Below are 27452 nucleotides of genomic sequence, written 5' to 3' on the forward strand. Positions count from 1 at the left end.
AACAGTAGTTTTCAAAGTGTGACTCCCAGACCAGAAGCACCATCATCCTCAGGAAAATTTTGAGCAAGATAAATTCTTTTTTATTTATTTATTTATTTATTTATTTATTTATTTATATTATTATACTTTAAGTTCTAGGGTACATGTGGATAACATGCAGGTTTGTTACATATGTATACTTGTGCCATGTTGGCATGCTGCACCCATCAACTCGTCATTTACATCAGGTATAACTCCCAGTGCAATCCCTCCCCGCTCCCCCCTCCCCATGATAGGCCCCGGTGTATGATGTTCCCCTTCCCGAGTCCAAGTGATCTCATTGTTCAGTTCCCCTCTATGAGTGAGAACATGTGGTGTTTGGTTTTCTGTTCTTGTGATAGTTTGCTGAGAATGATGGTTTCCAGCTGCATCCGTGTCCCTACAAAGGACACAAACTCATCCTTTTTTATGGCTGCATAGTATTCCATGGTATATATGTGCCACATTTTCTTAATCCAGTCTGTCACTGATGGACATTTGGGTTGATTCCAAGTCTTTGCTATTGTGAATAGTGCCGCAATAAACATACGTGTGCATGTGTCTTTATAGCAGCATGATTTATAATCCTTTGGGTATAAACCCAGTAATGAGATGGCTGGGTCATACGGTACTTCTAGATCTAGATCCTTGAGGAATCGCCATACTGTTTTCCATAACCATTCACATTGCTTCAAAGAGAATGAAATACCTAGGAATCCAACTTACTAGGGATCTAAAGGACCTCTTCAAGAACTACAAACCACTGCTCAGTGAAATAAAAGAGGACACAAACAAATGGAAGAACATACCATGTTCATGGATAGGAAGAATCAATATTGTGAAAATGGCCATACTGCCCAAGGTAATTTATAGATTCAATGCCATCCCCATCAAGCTACCAATGACTTTCTTCACAGAATTGGAAAAAACTGCTTTAAAGTTCACATGGAACCAAAAAAGAGCCCGCATTGCCAAGACAATCCTAAGCCAAAACAACAAAGCTGGAGGCATCACGCTATCTGACTTCAAACTATACTACAAGGCTACAATAACCAAAACAGCATGGTACTGGTACCAAAACAGAGATATAGACCAATGGAACAGAACAGAGTCCTCAGAAATAATACCACACATCTACAGCCATCCGATCTTTGACAAACTTCAGAAAAACAAGAAATGGGGAAAGGATTCCCTATTTAATAAATGGTGCTGGGAAAATTGGCTAGCCATCAGTAGAAAGCTGAAACTGGATCCTTTCCTTACTCCTTAAATGAAAATTAATTCAAGATGGATTAGAGACTTAAATGTTAGACCTAATACCATAAAAACCCTAGAAGAAAACCTAGGTAATACCATTCAGGACATAGGCATGGACAAGGACTTCATGTCTAAAACACCAAAAGCAATGGCAACAAAAGCCAAAATTGACAACTGGGATCTAATTAAACTAAAGAGCTTCTGCACAGCAAAAGAAACTACCATCAGAGTCAACAGGCAACCTACAGAATGGGAGAAAATTTTTGCAATCTACTCATCTGACAAAGGGCTAATATCCAGAACCTACAAATAACTCAAACAAATTTAGAAGAAAAAAACAAACAACCCCATCGAAAAGTGGGCAAAGGATATGAACAGACATTTCTCAAAAGAGGACATTCATACAGCCAACAGACACATGAAAAAATGCTCATCATCACTGGCCATCAGAGAAATGCAAATCAAAACCACAATGAGATACCATCTCACACCAGTTAGAATGGCAATCATTAAAAAGTCAGGAAACAACAGGTGCTGGAGAGGATGTGGAGAAATAGGAACACTTTTACACTGTTGGTGGGATGGTAAACTAGTTCAACCATTATGGAAAACAGTATGGTGAGCAAGGTAAATTCTTAGGACCCAGCTGAGAGCTGTTAAATCAGACACTCCGGGGTGAAGCCCAGAAATCTGTGTTTTAACCAGCCCCTCCAGGTGCTTCTGATGAACACTGAAGTTTGAGAAGCTCTAGAATAGAATGAGCAAAGCCCAGTGACAGACCAGATCCTAATACAGAAGAGAATAAAGGTCTGGCTTTGGAAAGTTGAGGAGAGCAGAAATGGAGAAAATCCTGAATCCTTGACGCACACGTGTGAGTGGGTAAGGGGTAAAAGAAGCCTTTTTCAATGAAGAAGGGAATAACAAATATGTGATTGCAAAATGGGAATGAGTAACAAAGCTGACAACTTCAAAATATTCTTTCTTTGATGAATTTAAATGATAGAGACCTGATATGACCTTCAAAGTGAAAGGTTATGCCAAATTTCCTGTATATGGAAAATCTGCATTTTGCCTAACCAAGACTTGAATAGGTAGGAAGTAAGTAGGTGCTTTAAATGAGATGACCAAAGGCAGAACAGACAAGTGGAAACTTCAGGCTAGGGGAAACGCTGGCAACTGCTTCTTTGATATGTGGCTCCAAATTGGGTGATTGGGTATAAACATGGTCATCTTTGGCACCTAAGTTCTCTAGCTTAGTTGTCCACTTAATTTTATACCCCACAAGCAAAACTACAGCTTTGAGATATAAAATAGAATTTTAAAACTTCAAATTGATATTTTTTCAAGACAAAGATAAAACACTCAGGTTAAGAACTTCTGTTTCTATTTTAAAGTCCTGATATTATCAACAATTAACTTGGACTAACTTTTAAAAGATTAAATTACCCCAATTAAAAATCGGATTGGAACAACTATTGGGTATCTGCCTAAAGGAAAAGAAGTCAATATGTCAAAAAGACACCTGTTCACACAGGTTTATCGCAGCACAATTCATAATTGCAAAGATATGGAATCAACCTAAGTGCCTATCAACCGATGAGTGGATAAAAAATGTGATATACACACACACACACACACCATGGAGTACTACTCAGGCATAAAAAAGAATGAAATAATGTATTTTGCAGCAACTTAGATGGAACTGGAGGCTATTAGTCTAAGTGACATAAGTCAGGAATGGAAAAGCAAATATCACATGTACCTTTTTTTTTGAGATGGAATCTCGCTCTGTTGCCCAGGCTGGAGTGCAGTGGTATGATCTCAGCTCACCACAACCCCCACCTCCCAGGTTCAAATGATTCTCCTGCCTCAGCCTCCCAAATAGCTGGGACTGCAGGTGTGCACCATCATACCCAGCTAATTTTTGTATTTTTAGTAGAGACGGGGTTTCACTATGTTGGCTGCGCTGGTCTTGAACTCCTGACCTCATGATCCACCTACCTCTGCCTCCCAAATTATATTTTTCTTTAAAGTTTACATTCCCTCTATCTGAATAATCCTGCTGACTCCTAAATATATTTTAACATTTCCATGACACATATTTTTAAGAGAAGGTACTATCTCTACATCATGATATTGCAAATTAACAGCTCTATTTTTTAAAAAACTGGCAAACGACTTTTGTCTCAAACTTTGATTCCCAATCATACTGAAATATTAAATAACACTATTTGAGTTAGTAAAGTGCTATTTTGCCAAAGAGCTCAACCTGATCTTTTCTACTGACATTGTTTCTGTGAGGTAGGTAGGAACTTAGTGCTATGTACCATTGTTAGAGGAGATTAGGGGTCAATTCAAGGGTATACGACTTGTCAACAGTAAAACAGACATTGACACACAACTTCTGTGGCTTTTCCCGCACTGGTGTTTTTATCATTCAAAATAACTAAGAGTAGCAGATTATGTGATTTATGTGACAATGGATTAACATTTTACTCTTATTTGGTTTTATCCAAAAATTTAGAAATTAAGATAAATTATTTTTAGTTAATAATATTACACTGCTTTCTTAAGAATTCTATCTGGCATTCTCATATGTTTATAAAACTAAAATATTGATAGTTCTAAATGTCACAAAAATATACTTTGTCTAAAGGAAAATGAACAAGAACAGAAACATCATGTTTCTCATTAAGAACACATGGTGTAACTCCCCGGCAATCAGGTAAGACAAAAAGTTAAGTGACCTGACTTTGATTTCCAAAACTGAAGCACTTTACACACATGTGCATTTAGAATTATTAAACAAATAACCATAGTTCAAAACACATTCATGTAAAACAAACAATATATCTTTCTACTTATTAAAACATTGTAGAAAGACTCCCAAAAATTTGGTATTTGCTTACAAATATAGTGATTTTAAAATAACATATATCCACATAAGAAATATATGAATATATAATTTATTTTTCTTATTTAATTTTATTTATTTATTTATTTTGAGACAGGGCTCCATCACCCAGGCTGGAGTACAGTCACATAATCACAGCTCACTGCAGCCTCGACCTCCTGGCTCAAGCAATCTTCCCACCTCAGCCTCCTCAGTAGCTGGGACTACAGACACACACCACCGTGCCCGGCTAATTCTTGTATTTTTTGTAGAGATGGAGTTTCATCACATTGCCCAGGTTTATGTAGTCAATTTAAATGTTATATAAATCTCTCTGTCTTTTTTTTTTTCAGAGACAAGATTTCACTCTGTTACCCAGGCTGGAGTGCAGTGGTGTAATCATAGCTCATTGCAGCCTCGAAATCCTGGGCTCAAGCTATCCTCCCACCTCAGCTTCCCTAGTAACTGGGACTACAAGTATGTGGCAACATGCCTAGCTAAGATTGATTGATTGATTGATTGATTGATTTCTAGAGATGAGGTCTAACTATGTTCCCAGGATGGACTTAAACTCCTGGCCTCAAGTAATCTTCCTGCCTCAGCCTCCCAAATGTTGGGATTACAAGCATGAGCCACCATGCCCAGCCATTTTTTTTTTAATTTCTTAACATTGTCAGTTAGCAACCTCTAAATATACAGGGTATGATCACCTAAATAACACGTATCAGAAAAGAAGCATAAAATTATTTAATCATAAAAACATTTGTATGTACCTAAATGTTTCTCTTATGTTTCTAAAAAAATTGAAAAGCTTAAAAAAGAACTTTTAACAGTATCTAATGTGGAAACTGTACAAAAAATAAGTTATTGATGAAATCCTATAACCAAACTCTTAGCTGGGAACATAGCAAAATAAACAGCTAAGCAACTTTGAAACTGCTACTTAAAAATTTTAAAATACGGAACAAAGCATTTTTTGAGTCCAGACATTAAAAAAAAAAAAAAAACATAGCGTTTGCCTATATAATTTAGCTCTTTAACTGGATAAATACACTAATATTTCAAAATTTCTAGGCATATGTATCTTTAAGTTTAATTGATTGCAAATTAGTTGACCTTCAAAAGTTCAACTTAATAGCATTAAGTGCAGTCATCTAACTCCATGGAGCTTAACCATTATGAAGAATATTCTTGGATCATCAAATCCATAAGTACCTACATCAAGTATATGTTAGTACCAAGCTAATGGGAGTTCATAATTTATAGTCTGGGACTTGATAAGCCAGGATTGGGGGTGGCATGATTCACTTGAGTGTCTTGAGACATATCCAAGCCCAGGGCAATAAACGGAAAATTATGAAGACAAGCTCAGGTAGAGTGCACAACAAAACCCAAGTTGATAGATCAGAAACTGGGCATGCAGATAAAAATAAAGACAGTATCAGCAGCCGAAGTCCAGAAACTCTAGAAAACAAGCCAAAAGGCACAAGAATTAATGAACAGCACCAAGAAGACTTTGATCATTGGGTCCATGGTCTTTCGCAGACAGAATGCTTGTTGATTACTACCTTCCTGATCCAGAATCAGTTTGCAGGTTAGTATATGCCCTGGGCTAATGGGGAAATAAAAAGCAAAGATCCAGACAACACAGACCTGTTACCTCATTGCTCCCTAAGAATGGTGTATGTGGTAGGAGGGTAAAAAGCTCTTTTCTTTTTTTTTTTTTTTTTTTTTTTTTTCTGAGATGGAGTCTCCCTCTGTCGCCCGGGCTGGAGTGCAGTGGCCGGATCTCAGCTCACTGCAAGCTCTGCCTCCTGGGTTTACGCCATTCTCCTGCCTCAGCCTCACGAGTAGCTGGGACTACAGGCGCCAGCCACCACGCCTGGCTAGATTTTTGTATTTTTTAGTAGAGACGGGGTTTCACCGTGTTAGCCAGGATGGTCTCGAACTCCTGACCTCGTGATCTGCCCGACTCAGCCTCCCAAAGTGCTGGGATTACAGGCTTGAGCCACCGCGCCCGGCCAAAAAGCTCTTTTCAAGATGAGTTATGATTTCGGCAATCTTCCAAACTTATATGCTAGCACCAAGGCATGGAAAATATTTTCAATAATACCCAAATTTAAGAATATATTGTTGACAATCAAATACATGTGCATAGCCTTTCAGCGTCTATGTAGTTATAATTTTCACAATTACAGCTTCATTGAAATAAAGGAAAGAGAGGGAAATGTCAATGCCAAAATTCTAAACTCCAGAGTAACATCAATTAATGATGTAGTAAGTGAAGATAGTCCAGACTTTGTTTTAACAAAACCTTATCCCCCAAACACTCATGATACAACACACACACACAAAGAAAACCTGATCCAATTATCTTAGAAAACATATAAAATTGAAACATCATTTAAGGGCATCTAATATCAGAGCTGCTTCACAAACGAGTCCCATTGCTCTTGCCACTCTGATCTGAGAAGTTCAATTCAATGTGGTTGAAAGCAGGATTATCAGTTCCACCATCTTCCACTGGATGCGATTTATAGTTTAAAACATGCTTCTTCTAAAAGAAAATGTTAACATGGTGATTAGGGGAAAAAAAGAAGCTCTTCATTCATGTAATTCTAAATAATTGTTCCTACTATGTTGATTTCTCTACATCAGCTTTCTAATCTACTGAGGGAGAGAAATATAGAACGGGTATACTTCCTCAGAGGGTAGATACTCAACAGATACAGGTTATCAGAAGATAGATATAAAATGGCCCATCAGACAATAGATAAACAACAGATTTACGTTATCAGAGGATAGACAGATATACAGAGAGAAATAACAGATACAGGTTATCAGCGGATAGACAGATATAGAGAGATATACAACAGATACAGGTTATCAGCGGATAGACAGATATAGAGAGATATACAACAGATACAGGTTATCAGAGGATAGATAGATATTTGGAGAGATACAATAGATACAGATTATCAGAGGATAGACAGATTTAGAGAAATATACAACAGGTATAGCTCATCAGAGAATAGAGGGATATACAACAGTTATAGGTTATCAGAGGATAGAGAGATATACAACAGATGTAGATCATCAAAGGAAAGAGGATATACAACAGATATAGCTCATCGGAGGGTAGACAGATAAACAATAGGTATAGTGTATCAGAGGATATGGAGCTATAAAACAGATATAGATCACCATAGGATAGAGAGCTGTCCAACATATATAGATCAGATTATATAGGGTCTATACCTTTCTTGTCCATCACTTTTCAAGAAAGAGGCTGAGGACTAACTAGTGTTCTATCCAGGTAATAAAGCCCAGTTTCCTAACTCATGGTAAATGAAAGCCAACTCACTTTCTTAAAAATATCAAAATTGGATAAAAAGTCCTCTTTGGTTAGTATATATCTGGGGTCTAAGTTCTGTTTTCTTCCTCCTGGAAAAAAAAAAAAAAGTACATGACTTACGTTGTTAAAAAGGACACCAGTAACTACACAGAGACATTCCATTATACAGGCATTTAACTTGTACACATTCAACTCCATACATTCATAAAACACAAAGAGAAAGGGAAACTTAAAAACGCTGATCACTTAGCCCACAATTCCCCTTCCCTTAGTCAGCCCTGGGTCTTGAAAGCCTCTCACTATAATAAATATGAGTCTTGTCATATATATATATAAAATACATATATATAAAATATATATATATATCTCTCACATATATGTATGTGAGATAGAGCAAAAAACGCAAGCCAATTGCTTCATCTGGTACTCAACTAGAGAAACAGTCATCTGGCCCAATGCTGGTAGGGAAACTGGTTTAAAAGCACCCTCCATGCCATCAGTAAAATATCAAACCATCTGCCTCTGCTTCAGACAGTGGAGCTGCTTTTCCCCCACTTTCGTGGCTACAAATATACATGTCTATGAAGAAATGCAGGAAAGTCTGAACTGCTGAATAAATTATTTAAATGAAAATCAGTATGCTGACTGATGTTTGATCCAAATCCTCTTCCTTAAGGTTTTCTTTACAAAAAAAAAAAAACTATTCTGCTTTGGTATTTTTTGTGGATCAAAGAGGATGCTTTTAAAAATTGTGTACCTCAAAGAGTGGTCCTCAAACTACCCTGACTCAAATCACTCAGAGAATGTACATAAAATGCAGATTCCCAGACTCTAGCCTGGACTGACTAAATTAGGACCTCTGCGGATAGGACCCCTGAAGCCTGATTTTTATAAAATTTCCAAGGGGATCCTTACGCCCTCTAAAGTTTAAGAACCACTACTTTAGTACAAATACTAGACTTTTAATTATGGGAACCTTTGCTGTTCTGGAGATAGAATCAATTTTAAACTAGTTCATGCAATGTTACTGAGTACCTGCTGTGTGCTGGAGATGCTGCTAGAGAAACAGAGAAACAAAACAATCACTGTGCCCACAATTTGTGATCTCACTTAGGAAACGATTTGCCCCCATTTTCCTGATGAAAACATAGCCTGCTGCATAGTAAAAATCAGGGGAGTGCTGAAACGCCAACCAAGTCTGCAAGGCCTGCACTCTTACGGGAGTTTTAGTATACTACAATAGGTTTTAAAATCTGTTTCCCAAGGAACATCAAAATCGTGTGCTTCTCGACAGTTTTCAAGGTACTCACTGTTTCTGTGAAGTAGGAATAAGTTATTTGTGAAGTTAATGAAGTTGAAGTGTCTTTTATTACTGGACCCCAGTCACTGAGGTAGAGCATTACTTTTTGAAACAAAAGATATAGCTGTATATGGTTTTTCAGAATCGAAGCATTTAAAAGAAAAAAAAGGAGTACTCAAAGGAGGTACTCTGATACTCCACTTTCTTTTAAAAACTGAGCTAAATAAGGACCAAAGGGCAAATAGTACAGAGAGACTGGTTAGGTGTATTCCAGATCTGAAAAACTGAATGACTTCTGGGAAAAGATGAAAATCTGTCTTAAGACCGGGCATGGTGGCTCATGCCTGTAATCCCAACAATTTGGGAGACCGAGGTGGTTGGATCACCTGAGGTCAGGAGTTCGAGACCAGCCTGGTCAATATGGTGAAACTCCATCTCTACTAAAAATACAAAAATTAGCCGGGCATGGTGGTGCGCGCCTGTAATCCCAGCTACTCGGGAAGCTGAGGCCAGAGAATCCCTTGAACACAGGAGGCAGAGTTTCCAGTGAGCCGAGATCGCACCACTGCACTCCAGCCTCGGCAAAAGAGTGAGACTCCATCTCAACAATAACAACAAAAAAATCTGTCTTAAAATATATCAAACTGGACCAAAAAAATTAATAAACCTACCGTGCTGGGAATTTTATTTTTGAGAAAGAGCACAGTCCTTTTGGAAAAGAAAGAGAATATTTTCCAACAACTGTTTGATAAATAATGGATAGCAACAAATTTTATAATTATAAATACAAGTGTCACAAAAGTTTGAGAGACAGTGCTATCCCAGTACCAAAAAAACATAAAATGATAGCAGGATTCTGTAAAGTGGCACAGTCCTGGCAACTTTGTAGCATGGAGCAAACAAAGACATGAGACATCCTTGAACACAGTGTACGATTTCTGACTAGTTGTAACACATGTTGAAGGAGGCAGTGCACCCTTCCCCTGGCATGGCTGCTATGGATGCGTATGTGTGAGGGGATGCAGGGAGTCAGGGAGCCCAGCACATTTCACCAACTCCACACTACCCCGGCCCCAGCACTGTGATCTCTCACCTGGGTTACTGCAATAGCCTCTTCCCTGCCCTCGTTCCCCTACAGACTATTCTCAAAACTGGATCAGAGCACTCCTTTGAGAATTATTGGAAAAGTAAGTGAAAAAATATCCCACATAGTAGACCTAAAAGACACAGAGATGAAAAATAAGAGAGGAAAAAAACGAGAAAATTAGAGGAACTGTCCATGATTCTGATTCAAATGTTTGACTAATAGGAGTTCCCAGAGAGAGAACACAGAAAATTATTTTTTAAAAAAATAAAAATAAAAAGGACGAAAAGAAAAGAAAAAAGAAAATGTCCAGAACTGAAGGACATGGATCTTCAGATTGAACGAGCCTTACTGAAGGCCTAGGCCCAAGCAGTCATTGTGAAAATGGGACACATGCAAAGTGTCAGCTGGTAGCATGGCACTGTCACAACAGCAACATAGCAAGCTAGAAAAAAATTCAGACATCCTCTCAGAAAAAAGAAAAGTTCTTTTCAACCCTGGGAATTTCTACTCAAACAATCAATCAAGCATAAGATAGATTAAATAATTTTTTTCAGACACACAAAGTTTCCAAAACCTCTTCTTTTGTCTACTCATTCTTGAGAATATGCTACAGGATGTGTTCCATTCAATTAAGGGAGTAAATGAGAATGAGAAGTAATGAATATAGGCAGTAGAAAACCCAACACAGGAACAGGGCCCAAGAGAATTCACAGAATGAGGACAAAATGGAGTTCCAAGATAACAGTTCTATAGCAATCCCAGAGAGCAATTTATATACTATGTGTATCAAATTGATTTTTTAAAAATAAACATACTTTTTTAAAAAACGATAAACATCTGAAAAAAAAGCCTCCACACTATGTTTAGATATAACCTGCCTATGCTTCCTTACAGTTTACAAAGAATGAATATGGGACAATGTAAAGATCATAGCATATTGGGTTATTGTAAAAATATGTGTAAAATCCCTAACATTGAAGTTTTTTTCAAGCATCTTATTTTTGTCTTACAGCAACTTGTGAGATGGGCAGGTCAATTATTATTGTCCTCATTTTACACATAAGAAGGCTGAGGCTCAGTGTAGCTATGTGACTTGCCCAAGTTCATGCAGGCCCTAAAGGGCAGAACCAAGATTCAAATAGAAATGAGTCTTCTGCTTTCTAGTCTAAGCCTTCAGGTTTCCCATGAGTAAAACAGAAGAAATAATTAAACTAGCTGTCAATAGGATCACAGTAAAATAACATAAAAAGCTATAAAACAGATACAGTAAAAACTGATATAGAGGTAAATACAACAATACTAATGTTTAGATAGTTACCTGTTGGTAAACTGACAAGTATCCCCACTAATAATGTTACCAAAGTTCCAACAGTGCTGAAGTACAGATATGATAAAGAATACCAGTTATCCATCAGTGGAGTCCTAAGAGAGCAAAAGCACAACTGTAAGATTTCATGTAATGCCACTAGCAACTACCAGTATATACCAGTGATTCTCATGGCAAGGTCAAAATATAATATTCAATAATGTTTTTAATGTCATAACCTGCTGTCCTAATTTTATCTTATCAGATCAGGAATTGAAAGTGAAATTTCACTTTGACTATATACTAAAATACTTGAAGGCCATGTTTATTCATTCAATTCTGCATGATGTCCCAGGCACTGCTCTTGTGATTGGACAGTCAGCCATAAATAAGGCAGATAAACCATTTGACCCAGCAATCCCATTACTGGATATATAGCCAAAGGAAAATAAATGGTTCTACCAAAAAGACACATGCACTTATATGTTCATCACAGCACTATTCACAATAGCAAAGACATGGAATCAGCCTAGGTGCCCATCAATGGTGGACTGGACAAAGAAAATGTGGTACATTTCAACTTTGGTGAATCTGACAATTATGTGTCTTGGAGTTGCTCTTCTTGAGGACTATCTTTGTGACATTCTCTGTATTTCCTGAATTTGAATGTTGGCCTGCCTTGCTAGGTTGGGGAAGTTCTGGATAATATTCTGCAAAGTGTTTTCCAACTTGGTCCCATTCTCCCTGTCACTTTCAGGTACATCAATCAGATGTAGATTTGGTCTTTTAACATAGTCCTATATTTCTTAGAGGCTTTGCTCATTTCTTTTTACTCTTTTTTTTCTCTAAACTTCTCTTCTCGCTTCATTTCATTCATTTGATCTTCAATCACTGAAACCCTTTCTTGCAGTTGATCGAATCGGTTACTAAAGCTTGTGCATTTGTCACATAGTTCTCGTGCCATGGTTTTCAGCTCTATCAGGTCATTTAAGGACTTCTCTTCATTGGTTATTCTAGTTAGCCATTCATCTAATCTTTTTTCAAGGTTTTTAGCTTCTTTGCGATGGGTTCGAACTTCTTCCTTTAGTGCGGAGAAGTTTGATCATCTGAAGCCTTCTCTCAACTCGTCAAAGTCATTCTCTGTCCAGCTTTGTTTGTTAACAAGGATACCCAGGAATTGAACTCACCTCTGCACCAAGCAGACCCAATAGACATCTACAGAACTCTCCACCCCAAATCAACAGAATATACATACTTCTCAGCACCACATTGCACTTATTCCAAAATTGACCACGTAGTTGGAAGTAAAGAACTCCGCAGCAAATGTAAAAGAGCAGAAATTATAACAAACTGTCTCTCAGACCACAGTGCAATCAAACTAAAACTTAGGATTAAGAAATTCACTCAATGTAATCCCAGCACTTTGGGAGGCCAAGACGGGCGGATCACGAGGTCAGGAGATTGAGCCCATCCTGGCTAACATGGTGAAACTCCGTCTCTACTAAAAAGTACAAAAAACTAGCCGGGTGAGGTGGCGGGCGCCTGTAGTCCCAGCTACTTGGGAGGCTGAGGCAGGAGAATGGTGTAAAACCCGGGAGGCGGAGCTTGCAGTGAGCTGAGATCCGGCCACTGCACTGCACTCCAGCCTGGGCAACAGAGCGAGACTCCATCTCAAACAAACAAAAAAAAAGAAACTCACTCAAAACTGCTCAACTACATGGAAACTGAACAACCTGCTCCTGAATGACTACTGGGTACATAACAAAATGAAGGCAGAAATAAAGATGTTCTTTGAAACCAATGAGAACAAAGATACAACATACCAGAATCTCTGGGACACATTTAAAGCAGTGTGTAGAGGGAAATTTTTAGCACTAAATGCCCACAAGAGAAAGCAGGAAAGATCTAAAATTGATACCCTAACATCACAATTAAAAGAACTACAGAAGCAAGAGCAAACACATTCAAAAGCTAGCAGAAGGCAAGAAATAACTAAGATCAGAGCAGAACTGAAGGAGATAGAGACACAAAAAACCCTTCAAAAAATCAATGAGTCCAAGAGCTGGTTTTTTGAAAAGATCAACAAAATTGATAGACCACTAACAAGACTAATAAAGAAGAAAAGAGAGAAGAATCAAATAGACGCAATAAAAAATGATAAAGGGGATATCACCACCAACCTCACAGAAATACAAACTACCATCAGAGAATACTATAAACACCTCTATGCAAATAAACTAGAAAATGTAGAAGAAATGGATAAATTCCTGGACACATACACTCTCCCAAGACTAAACCAGGAAGAAGTTGAATCCCTGAATACCTGAATAGACCAATAATAGGCTCTGAAATTGAGGCAATAATTAATAGCCTACCAACCAAAAAAAGTCCAGGCCAGATGGATTCACAGCCGAATTCTACCAGAAGTACAAGGAGCAGCTGGTACCATTCCTTCTGAGACTATTCCAATCAATAGAAAAAGAGGGAATCCTTCCTAACTCATTTTATGAGGCCAACATCATCCTGACACCAAAGCCTGGCAGAGACACAACAAAAAAAGAGAATTTTAGACCAATATCCCAATATCCCTGATGAACATCGATGCAAAAATCCTCAATAAAATACTGGCAAATCGAATCCAGCAGCACATCAAAAAGCTTATTCCACCATGATCAAGTGGGCTTCATCCCTGGGATGCAAGGCTGTTTCAACATATGTAAATCAATAAACATAATCCGCCATATAAACAGAACCAAAGACAAAAACAATGTGATTATCTCAATAGATGCAGTAAAGGCCTTTGACAAAATTCAACAGCCCTTCATGCTAAAAGTTCTCAATAAATTCGGTATTGGTGGAATGTATCTCAAAATAATAAGAGCTATTTATGACAAACTCACAGCCAATATCATACTTAATGGGCAAAAACGGGAAGCATTCCCTTTGAAAACTGGCACAAGACAGGGATGCCTTCTCTCATCACTCCTATTCAATATAGTGTTGGAAGTTCTGGCCAGGGCAATCAGGCAGGAGAAAGAAATAAAGGGTATTCAATTAGGAAAAGAGGAAGTCAAATTGTCCCTGTTTGCAGATGACATGATTGTATATTTAGAAAACCCCATCGTCTCAGTCCAAAATCTCTTTAAGCTGATAAGCAACTTCAGCAAAGTCTCAGGATATAAAATCAATGTGCAAAAATCACAAGCATCCTTATACACCAATAACAGAAAAACAGAGAGCCAAATCATGAGTGAACCCCCATTCACAATGGCTTCAAATAGAATAAAATACCTAGGAATCCAACTTACAAGGGATGTGAAGGACCCTTTCAAGGAGAACTACAAACCACTGCTCAGTGAAATAAAAGAGGACACAAACAAATGGAAGAACATTCTGTGCTCATGGATAGGAAGAATAAGTATCGTGAAAATGGCCATACTACCCAAGGTAATTTATAGATTCAATGCCATCCCCATTAAGCTACCAATGACTTTCTTCACAGAATTGGGAAAAACTACTTTAAAGTTCATATGGAACCAAAAAAGAGCCTACATTGCCAAGACAATCCTAAGCCAAAAGAACAAAGCTGGAGGCATCACGCTATCTGACTTCAAATTATACTACAAGGCTACAGTAACCAAAACAGCATGGTACTGGTACCAAAACAGAGATATAGACCAATGGAACAGAACAGCGCCCTCAGAAATAATACCACACATCTACAACCATCTGATCTTTGACAAACCTGACAAAAACAAGAAATGGGGAAAGGATTCCCTATTTAATAAATGGTGCTGGGAAAACTGGCTAGTCATATGTAGAAAGTTGAAACTGGATCCCTTTCTTACACCTTATGCAAAAATTAATTCAAGATGGATTAGAAACTTAAATGTTAGGCCTAAAACCATAAAAACCCTAGAAGAAAACCTAGGCAATACCATTCAGGACACAGGCATGGGCAAGGACTTCATGTCTAAAACACCAAAAGCAATGGCAACAAAAGCCAAAATTGACAAATAGGATCTAATTAAACTAAAGAGCTTCTGCACAGCAAAAGAAACTACCATCAGAGTCAACAGGCAACCTATGGAATGGGAGAAAATTTTTGCAATCTACTCATCTGACAAAGGGCTAATATCCAGAACCTACAAATAACTCAAACAAATTTAGAAGAAAAAAACAAACAACCCCATCAAAAAGTGGGCAAAGGATAGGAACAGACACTTCTCAAAAGAAGACATTTATGCAGCCAACAGACACATGAAAAAATGTTCATCATCACTCGCCATCAAAGAAATGCAAATCAAAGCCACAGTGAGATACCGTCTCACACCAGTTAGAATGGCATCATTAAAAAGTCAGGAAACAACAGGTGCTGGAGAGGATGTGGAGAAATAGGAACACTTTTACACTGTTGGTGGGACTGTAAACTACTTCAACCATTGTGGAAGACAGTGTGGTGATTCCTCAAGGATCTAGAACTAGAAATACCATTTGACCCAGCCATCCCATTACTGGGTATATACCCAAAGGATTATAAATTATGCTGCTATAAAGACACATGCACACGTATGTTTGCTGCGGCACTACTCACAATAGCAAAGACTTGGAAACAACCCAAATGTCCATCAATGGATTAAGAAAATGTGGCACATATACACCGTGGAATACTATGCAGCCATAAAAAAGGATAAGTTCATGTCCTTTGTAGGGGCATGGATGAAGCTGGAAACCATCATTCTCAGCAAACTATCGCAAGAACAGAAAACCAAACACCACATGTTCTCACTCATAGGTGGGAACTGAACAATGAGAACATTTGGACACAGGAAGGGGAACATCACACACAGGGGCCTGTCATAGGATGGGAGGAGGGGGGAGGGATAGCATCAGGAGATATACCTGATGTAAATGACAAGTTAATGGGTGCAGCACACCAACATGGCACATGTATACATATGTAACAAACCTGCACATTGTGCACATGTACCCTAGAACTTAAAGTATAACAAAAACAAAAGAAAGGGTAAAAAAATAAAAATAAATAAAAATTAAAGAAAAAAGAAAAAAAAAGAAAATGTGGTTCATATACACCATGGAACACCATGCAGCCATAAAAAAAGAACACAATCATGTCCTTTTCAGCAACATGGATGCAGCTGGAGGCCATTATCCTAAGCAAATTAATGCAGGCACAGAAAACCAAATACCACATGTTCTCACTTATAAGTAGGAGCTAAACATTGGGTACTTATGGACACAAAGAAGGGAACAATAGACACTGGGGATGACTAGAGGTTGAAGGGAGAGAGGCAAGAGTTTACCCCAGTAAGAAAGCTGCACAGGTATCTAAATAAAAGCTGAAATTATTTTTTAAACATAAGGTAAATAAGATTCCTGCTCACATAAAGTGTATATTCTAATGGAGAGATAAATACAATAAACAAATTAATAAATATAATAATTTCCACTAGTAGAAAGCACTGTAAGGAAAATAAAACAAAATGATTTGCTATTAACAGGATGGAGAGGGAGGAACTACCCTACAAGTGGTCAGAGAAAACCTTTGGGAATAAGTGACATTTGAACTGAGATCTAAGAAATGTTCTCAGATGTTCTCGAGGAAAGCATCTCAGAGACTAAACACAAGCTGACTGAGGCACAGTGAGAAGACAGTGATTACAAGATGAAAGATAGGCAGGGGACTTTTTGTGGGACTGGACATGAGTTGGAATTTTACTCTACAGGCAATGGCACTCATTGCAATGTTTTAAGTGAAAGAGTAACATGAAAATTCTATGATCATTTCTACAATGATTGCTCTAGGATTCCACTTTCAGTTTTGACAGCTGCTTGATTCAGACCAATCATTCTGCTGAGAACAACATATAAAACCTGGGGCATGGGGAGGGAGGCAGGTTTTTGAAGATATCAGCGAGATAAAGACAATGAGAATTTGGCTGGGCACGGTGGCTCATGCCTATAATCCCAGCACTTTGGGAGGCCAAGGCAGGTGGATAACCCGAGGTCAGGAGTTCGAGACCAGCCTGGCCAACATGGTGAAACCCCATCTCTACTAAAAATACAAAAATTGGCCAGGAGTCATGGCACATGCCTGTAATCTCAGCTACTTGGGAGGCTGAGGCACAAAAATCACTTGAACCCAGGAGGTGGAGGTTGCATTGAGCTAGAGCCTGGGCAACAGAACGAGACTCTGTCTCAAACAAAAACAAAAACAAAACAATGAGAACTTGAGGTGTCAAGAGCCCAGACAGAAGGGGAACACATTGAGGTGAGCTAATGAAATTAAGAGAGTGTGATATTGAGCCAAAGACAGACAAAATAGAACAGACTAAAGAATTGAGAAATAGATCCACAGAAAAATAGTTACTTGGTTAACATTGTTTTCATCACCAGCACATTCAGCGGGGCAAAAGGGGAGTCTTTTCAATAAGTTTGAATTCAGTTTGGTTAACCGAATGTCCACATGGGGAAGAATAATCTTGATCACACCACCCACAGAAATCAATTCCAAAGTGGATTACACTTCCCAAATGGAAATGGTTAACAATAAAGCTTTTAAATGAAAATTTAGTGGAATATCTTTATGATTGCAGGATAGACAACGATTTCTCAACAAGACACATAAAGGACTAACTATATAGGAAAAAACTGAGAAACAGATATCAATTAAAATTAAGAGATTTTGACTGACAAAAAAAAAATGTATCATTAAAAGAGTAAAAAGGCAACCCATGGAATGGGAGAAAAATATTTTCAAAACATATCTCATATCTAGAATACATCATGAACTCCTGTGTAAATAAGAAAAAGACAGAGGATCCATTTCAAATGTACTAAAAACTCCATTTCAAATGGACTAAGTAGCAAAAGTAGATATCCAAATGGCCAACAAACAAATGAAAATGCATTTGACTTCATTAATCAAAAGCGAAACACAAATTAAAACCACAGCAAGCTACCAATGTAACCATCAAATATTGGAAACTTAAAAAAATCAATACTGAATCTAGGCAATCGAAACAATTTGTATCTAGGCAACCAAGGATCACACATTCAACCTACAGCTGGGTGACTCACAACCCTTGTGCTCCAGCCATAAGGAACTAGGATGATTTTTCTAAGATGCCCTGATCCTTCAGTCCTTCAAGCCTTTGCACCTGTCGTTTCTTCATTCTGTGACACATACTCCTCCTTCCGTGTGTCCCTGTGCTCAATCCCGCCACCCGACTAACTCCAGCCCATGCAATTCTCCTCTAAGAAGGTTTCCTTGACTCCAGTCAGGTAGACTTCCTCCTTCTGGCTCCCATGATACCCTGTGAATATTACTTACCACAATGCATGTTTTAATTTATTTTCTTGTCCAATCTCCCTTCTGGTGACAAGAATAACTTTCTAGATCTTCCCCTTCATCTAGCCAAACCTATGCATTCTTGAAGTAGTAGTACATCTCTGAAGTCTTAACGCTAACTTACACTCCAACTTTGTACTCACTCTTTTAACAAAAATGTATCAAGTATTTATTATTTACTATGTCCTAGTTTTTATACTTAGCATGCTTACTGAGTTTATTGTTTTGCACATTCCCTCCAGCTAGATTAGAATTTTCTGGAAGGCAGGAAACAGTGGCTGGGAGAGAAAGATTTTCTTCCATGGATACTAAATAAACGGTCAGCACAGGGCTGGGTACATAGTCCATGCTCAAAAATTCCTGTTTATTAAGCTGAAATATTTGATAAGTAAATTAACATGTAAAACTGATTATTATGGTACCAGGCATAGAATAAACTTCAGCTAATTTATTTCTTCCAGGAATCCAAATAACCATTTTGCCTTAGACTCTTAAGGGCAAATATTTACATAATTAGGAAAATGCTAAGCAAAATGGTAAAACAAGAAGTACATCCTGTATGTCTTCTCACTTAACCTTCAATTAATCTTTTCTCCCTTTCTGACTCTAATGACTCTTCCAGTCCCCTCTCATTAGTGCTTTCATGCCTGTCCAGACTGCTCCCCACATGTCCTTGCCCCTCTCTACACTGCACCTCACCTAGTAAAACTTCCCTCAAATATGCCTCAGGCTCTGGAACTACCTTTTCACTCAACCATATAGAGCTTACCTGCCTGGAACGCCCCTGGAAGTCCCACTGGCTAGCTTTCTCATAGCTGAATTCCTTCTGGAACATGAATTGCTAACAATGGCTATATGTATGATCATGTTCCTTCTCCCAGGACTGTGTCCATTTTAAGAGGGGTATGCTGTGTCTTAACCCCAAACGGATGACTCTATAATGATGTCATTCCAGATAAGCTGGCACTGGGGCAATATTTTCGGGGCAATGGCATCATCTTTGCATTCCTCGAACATATCCACAGGGTTTGTGCTTTAAGGCTGGACATTTATATACCCACTAAAGAAAGTCTTGCCCTCACATGCACTATACAGTAAAGCATGCCTCTCCCCACAGGTCTATATCATTACGTTAAATCAGACAACTTCAGCATCTAGAGGCTCCCAAGTGTACTGCATGACTGAAATCAAGCATGAAGATCACAGCTGCAAGCACTGCTAGTGCTTTAAAGATTTGGAATCTTCAACTGAACAAATGGCAATTATTTAACATGTTTAAATAATTGTAGCTTGTGGTCAGTAAAATCTATCCTTCAAAGACTACATAAGCAATATTTATTTATAATTGTGCTTTCCATTTTAAAAGTTTTTCCAAGACAACGATAATTCTTTGTGCAGCTAAGAGCTGGTGTTTAGGAGAGTTTACACATAATAGAATTTTCTCATTAATATTTAAGTTTTCTCACATCTGTAAATAAGGCAGAAATGTCTAGAAAAATTATGAAAATATGACATTTTTTGTTACTGCTGCAGAAAATAGTATAGCTAGCCACACGGGTTTTACTCATTCCAGAATTAGGCAAAGTCACAGTGTTGTAAGCAAGACAAAAAACAACTGGAGTTCTTTACTTGTTGCATACATTTTTTAAAGTATAATGTAATAAAACTTCAATACCTTTGAACATTGTGTATTTGAAAAACACTAGTAGTAAATGGCATTTCTGTGGTTGTCATCGCATTTGTCTCGTTGTATGTGCTGTTACAGCCTTGGATATCAAGCTGCAATGGCGACGTTCTCTCAGGAAGTGGAGGATACATTTGCGCTCCAATTCCAACCCATAGAGAAGTAGCAAATCCAGCCATCAGACCAACAAGTGCTCCCTGTAAAACAAGAATGCTTTTAAAAGAAAAATAATGCAATTTGCTTTGATGTCAAAATTAACATTACAAAGCCAAGTTCAACATGGCACAAAATTATAAAACCCACAAGGGCAGAAACATTCAGTGCTCGCTTCTCCCAAGACAGTGCTCAGCCCATAAAAATCTATTGAATAAATGAACAAGTGAATAAATGAATGAAAGGTAGTGAGGCAGGGAGGGAAAAAGGAGTGAGAAAGCCCACTTTGAAGGAAGGCAGATAATCTGCTAGTGAAAAACCTGGACATGGTTTTTAAAAAAAAAAGATACTGTTCACGGCAGGAGAAATAGTATGTTATTCTCCCATTACCGTCCCCAGAAAAGGGCATGTTAGCTTAGTCAGCTACAGCTCTTCTGGAGGAAATGCATGCTGGCAACAAATGCCAAATGTCAAAAGTTGATTTTTAAATACACTTTTCTGATACTTAACAAACTAATGCATTTCATCATGCAAAGAGTCTAATCCAAGCTTCAACATTCTGAGGTGGACATAAACAAATCTCTTTCATTGTGATTAATTCCTACAAAAGTAGCTTTTCATATGACATTTCATTGAGGATAATAAATAATAACCACAATAGTCCTTATTAATATCTGCCTTACCAATTCCTAATGCCTTATAAAGAAAATAGAGTTCCAAATGTGAAGTCAGAGTTGAATGGCTATTCTATATCTGAAGCAACTGTACATACATTATCAGTTTTTCCTGAACTACATCTTATAGCCAGACTGAACCGGTGGTCTTTCTTCTGGGTTTCAGAGAAATAATTTCTAGCTCATTTATTCCAAACAAATGTTAGCACTTCTAAGCACAGATATGTCCAGGTAGAAGGACAGAGATATTATGTCTTTCTGGAAAATATTCCCAATTATGATCATCCCTTTGGGGCTAAATCATGTTGTGGGAGCTACAGCTTTAAATGTCAGGAGTAGAAAATTCCTGGCCAAGGTGGTAAGAGTGTGTTGCATCTCTTTGCTGTGCTATGGCTATTCACAGAAATCCTAAGTTTTACTGCCCTTAAATCGCTCATATCTGAGCCTATTGATCTCTTTTAAATCCTAGCTATTAATTTTTGAGAAGGGCAAGTAGGTAAGTGCACAAAAAAATGTTGCTCCTTTAGTTATATTATGAATATTTAAAATTGCCCTATGTGGTTCTGGAAGTTTCCATTGAACTTCACACTTTTAGGGTCCCTATACATAGTACTTCCTTGTATACTCCACTAAAGTCAATAGAAATAATTTAAGTCATCAAGACAAGTAGCTAATGACAAATCTCAAAGGAACCATATCTTTACAACTGAGAAAACTGTGTAGAGCTGCTAGTATAGTTCAAAAAGTAATCCTCACACATATTCATTCTTTGTACTTACAATTGAGTTGGCAAAGGGAACCAAAATGCCCAAAGCGAACAGGCCCATAAGTGGTCCACCAACCATACCAAATATGCTGAGTGCTGCCTACAAAAATAATACAGCGTCAGAAATTAGCAATCTCAAATCCAAACTAAAATATTTCAAAGTCATTTCATCAGGATAATGATTTAAAGTATTCAGCCTCCTTCTGAAAATCATAGTTTTAGTCATGATAGCCTTGTCACTGGAAAAGACGTCATTACAACTTACAAGTTTCTGCGTCTCAGTCTCAAGTATCCATCTGTTTCTACAGGTAGCCTCAAAAAAGGCCACACAACACAAAGAAGATAAAGAGGCCTGAGACAATGGGAGTGCCTATATGAATGTATAAATCATGAATGATACCTCTCCTCTTAGCATTGCTCTTGCAGATGTTTATAAATCACAGCACTCCTTTGTGCTTTGATCATCTCAAAATCCTCTCAAAACTGTGGACAAGTACTACTATGTGACCAAAGAGGAGGATGAAACCCGTTGGCCATTCCTGATTTGGTTCCTTAAGGATGAAGCTAGAATGATAAATATGATTTTTAAAAGACTGATCAAATCATATAGAAATAGATTTAAAATCTAATCAGATAACTGCAACCTCTGCTTTGATGTAGAGATACCAAATCCAGGATAGTGAAAAAGTTTTACAGTGCAAACATCGCATGAGGTAATGCAACTAAATGAAGCTTCCAAGAGATATATGATCCCAATAATCAAATGCCCGGTTCTTAAGAATGGACAGAACCATAAAAGAAGAGCAGGGAATCACTGGTTTGCCCAGAGAGGAGAGGGGTTTAACAGAACAGAATGAATGGATCAAAGAGAAAATATCATGTCAAGGAAATATTAGAGGAAATAGTGCTTGTTGTTATTGTTGCTGTTGTTTTAAATAGGCCTACTTCATGAAAGAAGAAAAAGAGGTGGTACCAAGTAGAGAGGAGAACTAGTGTTTAAAATGATGTGAACTTAAGGATGTGATCCTGAGTCAGTTTACACAGAGTACAGTCAGAAGGGAGACAGACTCCACTGCAAGAGGTCATATGACCCACAAAGCAAGTTATGACTGTGTGATCTGTGAGCAGTTTTGGAGACATAAGGAAGATACCCCAAAAAGATCTATAAGAGGAAAGAAGAGGAAAGAAGACCTTGGCTGGAGATGAAGCAAGGATGAACTGACTTGGAGTTATGATGACTCTGCTAGAACATGTCATTGTATATAATCAGGCCATAACTGATATATGGAAAAAGGGGAATCAACCACAATAAGGGCTCCAGGCACTAATGCAGACTATGAAGAAAGCACATTCTGTATGACTGGCTATGGTTTAGGAGTGCTGGACAGGCTTGGAGCTCTGGATCTAATTCATTCACTCATATAACCAGAGATGAGATCAAACTATTTTAACAGGTGGTATGCCCTAAGCAACAACCAACCAGAATGGCCCCAAGCTTTAGGACTGAAAAAGATCCTGGAGGACCCCTACTTTACCAGTATTAGCCTTTAAGTTTCTAGGTCAACAGGAGGTCCAGGATCCCAGAGGAGCAGCCCAAGTGGCCAGGGAAATTTCAGGGAGCACTTACAGTGATCAGATAATAGCATATTTATGAGCCTAACTACATTATTAGTTAACATTCGAGCTAAAGTTGTTAATGTCTTGCTTTGTCCTGGGCACTGCAGTAGGCACCAGATATTTGATAGACGGTTGAACAACAATGTCATCTTCCCCACCTTCATGGATTACAGGCTATTCAGTAAAACAGACATTAGATAAATAACTGCAATAAAGTTTGACAATAGAGATGATAAAGAAAGTACAAGGTGCTCCTGAAACATTTAGCAGAAGGGAATGCAAACGTATCCAGGTAACAGGAAAAGTCTCTTTAAATAAGTAAAGTGTTAAAATGAAAACTGAAGAATAACTAAGGCTTAGGCAGTGGACGAGGTAGAGAGGAAGATGTTGCAGTCAGAGGAGAAGTCTATGCCAAGGCCCGTATGCTAAAGACAGTGAGGTGACCAGAGGGTTCAGGAAGAAGACACTGTTCTAAAGATTGGTCTGTCCTCTCCAGGCTCACAGCTCCACAGGAGCAGGAGGGAGTTTTCCAACACAAAAATGCTCTCTAATCAGAAGAGCAAATGCCACAGGAGGTGGAAGACCCTTCAGGTAAATAAACCAAAACAAAAAATTTCAATGAAGTGTTTCTACTTCTGAGAAGATAAACATACATTTCTCTATTCCTCCTGCTAATAAAATTAAAAATCCTGACATGCCATATAAAATAAACATAAGACGACTCTGAAAGGTGGAAAGAAGGCAGCCCACTAGGGACCCTGGACCTGAAGAATGGTACAGTGTGAGTTCCCTGAATTTTCTTTTTGCTTCATGTATTCCAGCCTGAGAGTCAAAGAAGCCAGCTAGCCGCGAAACGGCAACAGACACAAGCAAAAAAATGAAATAAGATAAAAACCCCTCATAAAGTCCTGTTCTCTCTCTAGTCACAGGGCCAGGAAAGGAGCAGATCATGAAGATGGAAAACTCTTAGACCTCAACCACTCCATTCCACAGAATAATCTGTTCACCCCACCCATGCCCATGCCAGCCTAGATTCCATACCCCCAGCCTATCACGAGGCACCCTTTGCCTCCCTGCTGGCAATGTCACAGGAGACCTAGTGGAAAATCGGGACTTTCACCATGGCCCAGCAGTGACAAAGCCACCTCCTCCATGATGTCAGTGAATTCTACCCTGTTGTCCTCGGATGTTCTGGGTGGTCCTAGTTAACCAGCTTCCCAGGGAAGCCTCTCCCCTTAAGTTCACTTTGCATCATCGTTGAGTCTTGTATACCGTCTGATGCCCATGCATTTTATTCTGGCAGTGCTAAGAGCACCAGAAGGATAGCAGGAGCAGGATGGTGTTGTGGGACAGATTTAGTCACCGGTCAGATGACTGACAGACCAGGAGGGTTTTCATCTAGAGACCATTCTCAGAGTTTGGAGGATCATTTCTCCTTTCTTATACTTGTATTCAATCCAGGTCAGTTACCAGGTGTTTTGTTCACAAAGAGAGATTAAGCTATGCTTGTAAGGGTAACCTTTGATCTAAGGTTTGTGAAAGTTGCATCATGCTGAGGTAACCTGATCTCTTGGAAATCCAGTTGGAAATCCCCAACCGGACAGATAGGACTGACCCTGTGAGTTGCTTGAGTGGCCTTATGCCTATCATTAATCGTATAGCCATGATACATCTCACTGTATACCACACTCCACCCCTGACCCTGAGGGGGTCAATGATTGAGAGGCTGCCCGAGCTTGAAAGTGCACTCCATGGTCAGTCAAATCTTGAGAAACAGATCTTCTGTAGAACAGTTAGTACGAGTCGGTGGCACCCTCGGAACAATCTGGAATTGAACTGTATCATCACAGAGAGTATAGAGTAGATCTAGTGTCCAGCTGAGCAGTCAGGGGAGTTCATGAGAATGGGGCTCAGCTGTGGCTTTGGGGCAGACTCACCAATGATGAGGGAAGAATGGAGGACAGGTAGCGACCAAGTCTGGATGGGATATGTGGCAGGCCAGCGAAGGCGTGCCCAGCAGGCTGGAAGGTTGGCTGCTCAGTGGGTGGCCAAAATGTGGTGGAGGCTGTCCACATTACTCAGTGCTGAGTAATCGGTGAATAGGTCTGGAGAAGCCACATTTGGATGTGGCAAGTCAGGCCACCCGGAGTAGCAGCAAAAGAACACGGGCACACTGGGGCTTGGAAACACGATTACATGAGCAGGTAAAAGGAGTTGAATGGACTCAGTGGTAGCAGGATTGGAGTTGCTTGATTGCAAAGCAATGACATATGAAAATGGAACAGAAGGATAAGGAGGACACAGAACTAAGCAATTAGGTCTGGGGACACTGTGTGCTGAGGTGCTGTCAAAGATCTAAAATCATGATCTTGAACATGGCCTGATGAAGCCAAAGTTCAAGGTGTTGACCATTCCAGATGGCTGCCAGGCACAACTGGGGCACCAAATGTCTCTAGGAGGCACTGGCTGCAGAAACAGTGGTGGCCCAAGAGACCCCTAGACAAATACACCAGTGAAACTCTTGACAGGGAGGGATATAAGCAGGATGGGTGGGACAGTCTTTGGGTCATCCTGGGCACACGGCAGGAATGTTAGCAGTGAAGGCATCTTCCCAAAGGTGGAAGATGATGCTCAGCCATCCAGATGGGTGGTGGGTCAGTGGATGGGATGGTTGGGCGACACTGATATTAAGGAGGGTTTGCGGGAATTCATGAGGCTTGCCAGACAGGAGCCAATTTGAAAGCACCCTTCAGCGTAACTGCCAGTAGAGGTCACTCTGCCCTTGGGAACAGCTGGACTGGGCCTCATCCAGTAGGTGATGAGTATGGGAAGGCCAGGGAGGGCAAAGCCCAGTGTCAGACCTCTGGCTGCAGGGTCCTGGGTGGTGGGTGGGGAGAAAGGTGCTGCTGTGAACACTGTTGGATGGTTCTGTCCCAGCATTTTCCAGGGTGGTGAGGACCTACAGAGCTCAATTAACTTCAGGGACTGTGGCCATCAGGGCCAGGAGAGTTGGTTTGGCTTATGATGGGCTCTCCTTAAAAACATCTGTAAGGTATCTGGGTGCAAGGTGGCCTGTTCCAGGGTCTCCCAGTTGTGCCCCTGTTCCATGGGAGTGGCGGCTATGCAAACTCACTGGAGCATGCCTAAGCGCCATAGTAGCTCCCCTTCTTCCTCAGTGTACACCAGCCACCTTCAGCCCTTGATGAAAAGAGGCTCATGCTGGGGGTGCTATTCATCAGGCCTGAATAGCCACTGCAACGGAGTGCAGGGACAACTACGTCTACCTGCTCCACTCTGTGCCTGGATAAGCTCGACAGGGTCTTTAAATAAGGAAATGATGTTATTATCTTTAAAGATAGCCGCTGGCTGTTGTATTTGTATTTCTCAGCCTATGAGTTGCAAAGCACATCCTGTCAGGTACACACAGCACAGCCAGGTGGTGCCTTTCTCGTTGGGTTCCCGCACCAGGTCTTTGAGCGGGCTTTGAATTTCTGTCCACAACAGGGGTGAACCTCTTCATGGACTTTTATGGTGTCTAGGACACACTTCCTCATCTCAGCCAGCTGTGGAGGTGGCAGCTGCTTTCTCAGCCCAGGCGATGACTGGTGACACCTGTGGTGTAGCCAGCAGTAAGCCAGCACACTCAGAATCATCATTCCACAGCTCACAGGGCTCTGGATCGGCCAGGCAGAATGACGCAACTCTGAAGTGAGCCCGCGTGACTTGGGCATGTTGCCTGTGGGATGCTGCCAGCAACACTCAGCAGGCATCATAGGGTGGGGCACACCCCTTGAGAAGCCACGCTGTCTCAACTGGAGTGCATGGTGGGCTGGGAACAGCTGTGACGTGCCCTTTGATGATTCTTGTGGACTTCACTGGTGATGTTAGTCCCTTGGGAAATATGCTTCTAAGTCCCTAGCTGGTGGACAACAGCACATAACCCTTCAGCAGGTAAGCTTCACCTTTGCCT

At 39.6% G+C, this 27452-nt stretch overlaps 1 protein-coding gene across 1 annotated transcript in view; it reads right to left on the bottom strand.

The window, feature by feature from the left end:
* Nucleotides 1-2495: 2495 nt before the first annotated feature.
* Nucleotides 2496-27452, bottom strand: part of SLC5A8 (solute carrier family 5 member 8) — a 60960-nt gene continuing 36003 nt past the window's right edge. The window contains exons 11-16 of the mRNA XM_025402727.1: nt 21879-21965; nt 20264-20469; nt 11229-11332; nt 7533-7612; nt 6317-6725; nt 2496-2505 (exon numbers count right to left, since the gene is read on the bottom strand). Of these exons, the coding sequence (XP_025258512.1) occupies nt 6600-6725; nt 7533-7612; nt 11229-11332; nt 20264-20469; nt 21879-21965 (603 nt within the window). The 3' untranslated portion in view covers nt 2496-2505; nt 6317-6599. The remainder of the gene's footprint in view (nt 2506-6316; nt 6726-7532; nt 7613-11228; nt 11333-20263; nt 20470-21878; nt 21966-27452) is intronic.

The sequence above is a fragment of the Theropithecus gelada genome, chromosome 11 (assembly GCF_003255815.1).
Source record: "Theropithecus gelada isolate Dixy chromosome 11, Tgel_1.0, whole genome shotgun sequence".
Classification (NCBI taxonomy): Eukaryota; Metazoa; Chordata; class Mammalia; order Primates; family Cercopithecidae; genus Theropithecus; species Theropithecus gelada.